The following is a 9,259-nucleotide window of genomic DNA, read 5'->3' on the forward strand; positions in this document are numbered from 1 at the left end:
CTCTCTATCTAAACATGCATAGGATTGCACCCTTAATTACTATTACTAATGCCAGGTATGCATTAGTAAATTCTCTCTCTGGAGAGGAGAATTCAAGTCAATACTTGTACTGTTAAATAAAATTTTCAAGTGCTAATTTATATATAGATGCAAATTTAGAGCAAATTATTATAATTTAAATAGAACAGTACAAGTCAATGTACATTTACTAAAACTATCTGGTTGCATTTTTACACTGTGGGCTCTTGAAATGAGCCAACAAGCTCTAACTATTTGACAAGATCATATCTGTGCAAAAAGTGTCTTATGTCATAGTGGAGTGAATGATTAATTTGTCTTTTTTTTTTTTTTTTTACAGCTCATTCCAATTATGCCTTTTCAACTTCACTGAGAAAGCTTTCAGATGAGCATTCATCGTCTGTACTCATCCCCACATGTTACGGAACCTAGTGACCGTATGTGATCTGCAGCAGTTCAGGCTGTCGGACTTTGAGAGCACTGCAATGAGAAAGTTAAAAAATGTACTCACCGGTCATCAGTGTATAATAGTTTGGATAGGAAAGACTGGGAAAGTCTGGTGTTAGGTAATCCACTTTCACTCCCCTGTTGGCAATCTCTTTAAAGCCAGGCAAGGATTCTAGCACTTCATCGCTGATATAATCATGGCGAAGCCCATCAATCAAGAACACCAAGAGCTTTTGACGTGCGAGGGATGAGCTTGCCAGGGTGAGGACAAGCAGGAGAGAGGGGGCCATGCGCTTTTCCATGTTAGTAGATGGAGTGTTGCCAGAGTTTTGCCAGAGCAGTGACAGCACTCTCAGCACTGCCTGTCCCTGTGCAGTAACTCTGAATGAGGCATCTGAAGCTGCTCTCAAGGGCTGGACTGGACCTCACTCCTTGTTCTCACTTTGCTGGTTTAATTCCAGAGTTTAAAGGGACAGTAGCACCAATTGAACTTGGCAGAGTTTAAAAGTTACAGGCTAACTAATGTAAGATTTTGAACATTGACTTCTAAGATAAAGTAGGGAGATGCCATTGACCACATTTCTAATTAGAGAACAAACACAGCACTAAAGGAGCTGGACTAAGACACGTACTTCTGTGTATTAAATCTAATGCTGCTTCCTAGACATGCAAAAGGTTAACATGGTAATAATAGAGCCTCTCTGTTCTGACTTGTCAGATTTTCAGAGCACTTCATAGAACATAGATAAATTTGAAAACAAAATACATTTCTAAGGGTATTAAATCTTTCCCTTAAAGTCAGTAAGTCAATATAATTTTAAAGATAAGGAGTCAGTTTTATTTCTCTCTTTAACTTGTATATTATCTTCTATTACATTGGTATCAGATATTTGCAAATTTAGAGATATTTGTTAACCAATGCAGACATTTTCCCCATATGTAAAAGGCTTGCTGTATTTATAGTCTATTTCCTGAGGAAAGCAGGGGGCACGCCTCTTTGTATTTTACAGTTCGATATGGTTATATGGTCTGAGTGAAGGTTACAATGTTTGGAGCTTTTTAGCTTAGAAAAAAGGTGAGTATGGGGACACTTGATAGAGATATGTAGAATTATGCATTATTTGGAGAAAGTGGATAGGAAGAGGTTTTTCTCTTTCTGTCATAATACTAGAACCCAGGGGCATCCCATGAAGAGGAATAGCGGGAGATTCAGGACAGATAAAAAGAAGTACTTCTTCACACAGTGCATAATTAAACTATGGAATTTACTACCACAAGATGTAGTGATGGTCACCAACTTGGATGGCTTTAAAAGGGGATTAGACAAATCAGTGGAGGATAAGGCTACCAATGGATGCTAGTCATGATGACTACATATTGGCCTGCTTTACATGTAACACTAACCCATGGTTTATTTAAACCATGGTTTGTTGCCCTACCTAGGGTGTCTTGGGAGATGATTGAACAAACCATGGTATCAAGGGCTCCTTGGATCCTCTCTTAGTCTAATCCAGTAGCCAAGTCCAGACACAGACAAATGGATTCTTTTCAAAGCTTTATTCCTCTTTTACAACTTAACAAATCTACCAAATTAGCAACTAGATCTGAGCAGCAGAGTACCTATGCCCTAAGTTGGAACAGTTGGTCCCTGTTTGAAAGGGAATTACTGGCAGACCCCTGAACTTAAGGACTAGGGAGAGTCCCTCCCCTTTTCCCTTGGATCCTCTGGGCGCAGTCGTTGTTTGCGCGCTAACCGGGCACTACGCCTCCTTTCTGCGCCCTCCATTTGGCGCCGCTGTCTGCGTCGACGTCGCGCGTCCACCAAGTCTGCTTCCTGTGCTCTGTCACTCCCTGGACTGCTATCTAAGCTAGGAATGCTGGTGGGAGGAATCTCCGTCAGCTGTTGGCCCTGGGAAAGAGGAGCGCGCTCCTCTCCCAGGAGCGACTGCTCTTCCTCAGAATCAGAACTACTCTGGGATTCTATGGGCTCAGTGTCCTTCCTGACACATGGTTTCTCAGTCATTGGTTTGTTTGTTTCCCTCCTCCTTTGACTGCTCTCCCCCTGTATCGCAACTGCCATTGCAGCACTGCAGTATTGGCATGTAAACAGAATGGAGTTTGTGACTGCTTTTACCCACTGCCTCTGTAGCCTGGCAAAACAACCCATGAACAATCCACAATTCTGGCTTCTCAGGTAATGACAACCCCTGGTTTAAACAGTCCAGTTTACAACCCAACAACAAACCATGGGTTCTCCTTGTGGATTGTTTGTGGTTAACAATCCATAGTTAACCCATAGTTCCAGGTATGAACGTTAAGGACAATCCACGATTCAACAAACCATGGTTAATTAAATTACGGTTTATCATTACGTGTGAACCAGGTCATTGCCTCCAGTCTCAGAGGCAGTATGCCTCTGAATAATAGTTGCTGGGGAACATGAGTGGGAGGGTGCTATTGCCCTCATGTCCTGCTTGTGGGATTCCCATAGGCATGTTGTTGATCATTGTAGGAACAGAATGCTGGACTAGATGTGTGCTTCTTATGTTCTTTAGAGGAAATGCTGTAGTGATAGGCATTCTGTGGTGAAAATGGCACTGTGAACAAGACTATACACCATGGAGTAGAAAACTGATGTAGGAAAGGCACAACTCGTATAAGAGTTATTTCTTTATCACATAGGGGAAAGCAGGACTTTGTCAAAAGATTGGAATGCCTGCTGAAGGTAACTTCTGTACCAGTTTGACTTGATTGCATTAGCCTGGTATTAAAGGAGCATTATTTGCCATTTAGTGGCAAATATTGGCTTGTTGTCAGGTTAATCCTATTACTGCATATAAAAGGACCTCAGAATCAAGGACTGGTATTTCATATTGACACAAGTTTTCAGATACATTCAATGCAATTATTCTTATTAGGAATAACACCTCTATATCACCATTTTCCATGAAGTAAATGTGTATACTGCAAACATAATTTTAGAAACTCCTGAAGAAAAGTACTGGAGAAAACAAATGCAATATATGTAACAGCTGTGTAGGGCTCTTTGGTGGACCATCTTGCAAAACATAATGACAGCTCACTAAATTTGCCTTCTTAACATCATTCAGAACTCTAAGGATTAATTGCAAGCAGGGATCTAATCATGCAGCCAAGTTCGAAGTTGGTTCAATGAGATAACCATAAGTGTTAGTCTTGCTGGTCAGCTAAATGGGACTTTCTTCATATATGGTGGCATTGTCCTATGAGGCAGAAAATATTGGAATATTGTCAATGAGATATTCCAGTTACAGATGATATGCTCAATATTATTTTTTGTTGAATTTTGTCAAGTACATTTAATCCATACATCTCTTCTCTACATCTTAACAGCTGCTTGGATAGTTTTTGCCAAACACTGGAAACCAAAAATTGAGTCCAGCAAAATTGAATGGCTAAATATAATATGTTATCTACTCAAATTAATTAATGGCGCAATCCTATGGCTGCTAGTCAGCGGCTAGACGGCCATAGGATAGATGGGTTCCCTGAGAACTGACCACTGCCCCCTCCCATGCTGCCTTGTAGGCGGTATGGATTGGCCCTGCACTCCACACCCAGAAGAGGAGTGTGGAGCAGCAAAAACAGGGTGTCCCTGGAGGCGGGCCAAGGCGGGGAGGGCGGGAAGGGCAGATGTGCCTTTCCAATGCTTCTTATGCGTTGTCCGGCATTGGGGGTCCCCCCGCTCTGACTTCCTGTGGCTAGGCAGCCGAAATCAGCTGTCTAGCTGCGAATGCAGAGCAGCTGAAGTGCGGTGGGGAACATCCCCTCCACGCTGCCCCTACCCTGCATTGGATAGGCGGTCACCTCTGGGGTCGGAGGCGACCGTTGATCTAGATAGGATTACTCCCTAAATTACTTATCAGACTGTTTCAGATTATCAAGGCATTTGTATCGTATCGAGACCAATTACTTGTTATATGTCAAATTCTCTCTAAGATCCAGCACATTGTGCTGCTGACCAATTTTTGTTTATATTACATTTTGTTTTTGTTTTATGTTTGCATTCAACATTGCAGTAATTCAAGTCTATGCCCCAACCACTGAGACTGAAGAAGCTGAGGTTGATCGGTTCTATGAAGACCTACAACACCTTCTAGAACTAACACCAAAAAAAGATGTCCTCTTCATCATAGGGGATTGGAATGCTAAAGTAGGAAGTCAAGAAATCACCGGGATAACAGGCAAGCATGGCCTTGGTGTACAAAATGAAGCAGGACAAAGGCTAATAGAGTTTTGCCAAGAGAACACGCTGATCATAGCAAACACTCTTTTCCAACAGCACAAGAGGCGACTCTACACATGGACATCACCAGATGGTCAATGTCAAAATCAGATTGATTATGTCCTTTGCAGCCAAAGATGGAGAAGCTCTATACAGTCAGTAAAAACAAGACCTGGAGCTGACTGTAGCTCAGATCATGAGCTTCTTATTGCAAAATTTCGGCTAAAATTGAAGATAGTAGGGAAAACCACTAAATCATTCAGGTATGACCTAAATCATATCCCTTATGAATATACAGTGGAGGTGAGGAATAGATTTCAGGGATTAGACCTGATAGACAGAGTGCCTGAGGAACTATGGACGGAGGTCCGTAACATTGTTCAGGAGGCAGCAACTCAATCCATCCCAAAGAAAAAGAAATGCAAGAAAGCCAAGTGGCTGTCTGATGAGGCTTCACAAGTAGCTGTGGAAAGAAGGGAAGCGAAAAGCAAGGGAGAAAGGGGAAGATATATCCAACTAAATGCAGAGTTCCAGAGAATAACAAGGAGAGACAAGAAGGCCTTCTTAAATGAACAATACAAAGAAATCGAGGAAAACAATGGAATGGGAAAGACTAGAGATCTTTTCAAAAAAATTGGAGATATCAAGGGAACGTTTTGTGCAAAGATGGGCATGATAAAGGACAAAGAAGGCAGGGACCTAACAGAAGCAGATGAGATTAAGAAGAGGAGGAAAGAATACACAGAAGAACTATACAGGAAAGATCTTAATGTCCCTGATAGCCATGATAGTGCATCACTAAACTTGAGCCAGACATCCTCGAGAGTGAAGTCAAGTGGGCCTTAGGAAGCATTACTAACAACAAAGCTAGCGGAGATGACAGTATTCCAGCTGAGCTACTTAAAATCCTAAAAGATGATGCTGTTAAAGTGCTGCACTCAATATGCCAACAAATTTGGAACACTCAACAGTGGCCACAAGACTGGGAAAGGTCAGTTGACATTTCAATTCCAAAGAAGGGCAATGCCAAAGAGTGTTCAAACTACCGCACAATTGCACTCATTTCACATGCCAGCAAGGTTATGCTCAAAATCCTACAAGCTAGGCTTCAAAAGCATGTGAACTGGGAACTACCGGAAGTACAAGCTGGGTTTCGAATAGGCAGAGGAACTAGAGATCAAATCGCCAACATTCGCTGCATCATGGAGAAAGCAAGAGAATTCCAGAAAAACATCTATTTCTGCTTCATTGACTACGCTAAAGACTTTGATTGTGTGGATCACAACAAACTGTGGCAAATTCTTAAAGAGATGGGAGTACCAGACCACCTTACCTGTCTCCTGAGAAACCTGTACGAGGGTCAAGAAGCAACAGTAAGAACCGGACATGGAACAACCGATTGGTTACAAATTGGGAAAGGAGTATGACAAGGCTGCATATTGTCACCTTGCTTATTTAATTTATATGCAGAGTACATCATGAGAAATGCCGGGTTGGATGAATCACAGGTCGGAATTAAGATTGCCGGGAGAATTATCAACAACCTCAGATACGCAGAGAATACCACCCTAATGGCAGAAAGCGAAGAGGATCTAAAGAGCCTCTTGTTGAGGGTGAAAGTGGAGAGTGCAAAAGCTGGTTTGAAACTCAACATTAAAAAAACTAAGATCGTGGCATCTGGTCCCATCACTTCCTGGCATATAGAAGGGGAAGAAATGGAAGCAGTAACAGATTTTACTTTCTTGGGCTCCAGGATCACTGCAGACGGTGACTGTAGCCATGAAATTCAAAGACACTTGCTCCTTGGGAGGAAAGCTATGGCAAACCTAGACAGCATAGTAAGAAGCAGAGACATCACCTTGCCGACAAAGGTTCATATAATCAAAGCTATGTTTTTCCCAATAGTAATGTATGGCTGTGAGAGCTGGACTATAAGGAAGGCTGAGCGCCGAAGAATTGATGCTTTCGAACTGTGGTGCTGGAGAAGACTCTTACGAGTCCCCTGGACTGCAAGGAGGTCCAATCAGTCCATCCTAAAGGAAATCAACCCTGAGTGCTCATTGGAAGGACAGATACTGAAGCTGAAGCTCAAATATTTTGGCCACCTAATGCGAAGAGAAAACTCCCTGGAAAAGACCCTGATGCTGGGAAAGACTGAAGGCAAAAGGAGAAGGGGACGGCAGAGGATGAGATGGCTAGATAGTATCACGGATGCAATGAATATGAACTTGAGCACGCTCCGGGAGAGAGCGCAGGACAGGAAGGCCTGGCGTGCTATGGTCCATGGGGCCACGAAGAGTCGGACACGACTTAATGACCGAACAACAAAATACTCTGAATGGTGTTAAAAAGGAATACCTTTCTAGAATTCAAAAGTAGAATCAAAAGAAATGGTGAGTATATATACATGTATAAAGGTATCATTAAATGGGTAGCACCCATAAGGTAATAAAAACCATCATCATCAGTATAATAGCCATCATTAACATGAATGAAATCTGCCTACATTTACTAAACAAAACTGATTTAAATGGCAATATTCTAATGTAATTTCATATTCAAATATTCTAATGGAGACAATTAAAAAACTTATGTTAACACTATATTCTACGTAATAATAAATCCTTAAATTTAAACCTCTGGATGTCAAACTGTTAAACCTTGGAATCTATTCTGTCTCCTTTCTAAGTAGCAAAGCATCACTAGATGAATTTGTTTTTGCTATCACTGCTCCTGCAAATTCAGTGAGCTGTCATTAAGTTCTGCAAGATGGCCCATCAAAGAGCCCTACCCAGCTGTTACACAGATTGCATTTATTTTCTCCAGTACTTTTCTTTAGGAGTTTCTAATATTCTGTTTGCAGTATACACATTTAATTTATGGACAGGTAGAGTTAAATGCATACCGAAGCAGGGCGAGGGGCATTATAAAACTTTTGTGTCAGTCTTCCACAACCCCATGTACTAGGTAGTCCTTCAACCATGACAACATGTGAATTGCCATGTGGTGTTTCAGCCCCTGCCTAACTTTAATTTAGTTAAAAACTGAGGTTTTTTTTTACTCTGATGGCTTTAGGGGCCAATTCTACCCATGAAAAAACCGAAAGACCATGCACATAAGCTGTCAGGGATCAAAGTGATGCTACAAAATGCTAGGTATAATTATTAGTTGCTCATTATGTTTCCCAGTGCTTAACTCAGAACCTGTTCTGTTCATTTCATGTAAGAAAGGAGCATAGAGGGTGACAAAACTGTACTTTGTCTATTTTTACAATAGCCTGGCCAAAGATTTTGCCTTTAGTGGTGGCCTTTTAAACCTCAACTTCTGTGTCTGCTGCCTCATTCTACATTCTGCTGTCTGTAATACGGTAATAATAATGCTGGCCCACACTATGAAATCGTTATACTTAAATAAGGTATATGAAACACTTCGAGCTGTTAAGAAAAAGGACTATATAATTATTATGTATGGTTATTATTTTGACTCCATTTTGCTATGATAAGACATCCTTTCAATAGAAAACTGTTCTTTATTTTTTTTAACAGTCTTTGCCCCTTGTACTCTTGTGGAGCTCTTCTTTGTCAAGAGCCAAGTGAAAGACCGGATCGTACTTAATGTGGTTGGAGCCAGGCCAGTGCAAAGTCCAAGGATCCAGAACAGAGCCAAAACAAAGAGTTTGTCAGCCAAGAATTAGGAACTTTCAGAAGTAAGTCTTTAGCAGTCTAAGAGCGTCAAGGACAGCCCAGCAAATAGTTGAGCGGTGTGGGTCAGAGCTGTATCAAGAAAGGGTGAGGGCAACCTGGAATGACAAAGAAGAGCAAATCCAAGGCACAGTGCCAAGAGCAGAATTGCAGACTTGCTGGCAATCTTTCATGGTCCATTGGTAGCATCCTGCTTTCTCTGTTTTTTAAAGCAGCTCACTTGCGTCAATAAAGGTGCAAGCCTTGTGCTGGCACCTGGAATCTCTAGCAGCCAAGCAGATTCAGTGTTGAGCTGCACATGCATGCTGCTCTCAAGCTTTTATTTGTGTGCAGTAATGAGAGTGACTTTCCCCTTACTGTAACTATTGCACTAGCCCCCTAATACAGGTTAATAATAATGCAGATGGAATGCAGAAGAGGTAGCTACTGCACTTTAGTGAACTTCCACAAATCTCCCCGAAAGTTTTTTAAAAACAAAAAAGTTAAATTTGCGCAAATCTCCCCAAAGATGAAAAAAGAATAACACTAAATCTCTCCAAAGATGGGGGCAGGAAACACACATTCAATATGTGCAAATCTTCCTGAACATGAAAACAAATCTACAAAATAAACTCTACTCCACTAATGAGTACATTTGTAGGCTGCTGAGGTTGTGCTGCAAAGGCCCATGGGATATGTGCCAGGAGCTGGCAGGAGGACTAAGGGTGAAGCAAGCCATGGCAAGCTGCAGAGTGCCTGATCGTCTGTTGGGACTAACATGGGTTCGTGAGCAACCAATCTACTGTAGCTTATTTTTATGGTGGCTTATTGTGACCTGAGAACCGACCCA

At 41.6% G+C, this 9,259-nt stretch overlaps 1 protein-coding gene across 1 annotated transcript in view; it reads right to left on the reverse strand.

Moving 5' to 3' along the window:
* The window catches only part of ENPP6 (ectonucleotide pyrophosphatase/phosphodiesterase 6), a 55,043-nt gene extending 54,119 nt beyond the window's left edge, over positions 1-924 (reverse strand). The window contains exon 1 of the mRNA XM_084860300.1: positions 530-924. Coding sequence (XP_084716426.1) covers positions 530-767 — 238 coding nt within the window. The 5' untranslated portion in view covers positions 768-924. The remainder of the gene's footprint in view (positions 1-529) is intronic.
* Between the last annotated feature and the right edge of the window lie 8,335 nt (positions 925-9,259).

Source organism: Heloderma suspectum, chromosome 5 (genome assembly GCF_057233095.1).
Source record: "Heloderma suspectum isolate Gila_16-S chromosome 5, 16-S_ref, whole genome shotgun sequence".
Taxonomy (NCBI): domain Eukaryota; kingdom Metazoa; phylum Chordata; class Lepidosauria; order Squamata; family Helodermatidae; genus Heloderma; species Heloderma suspectum.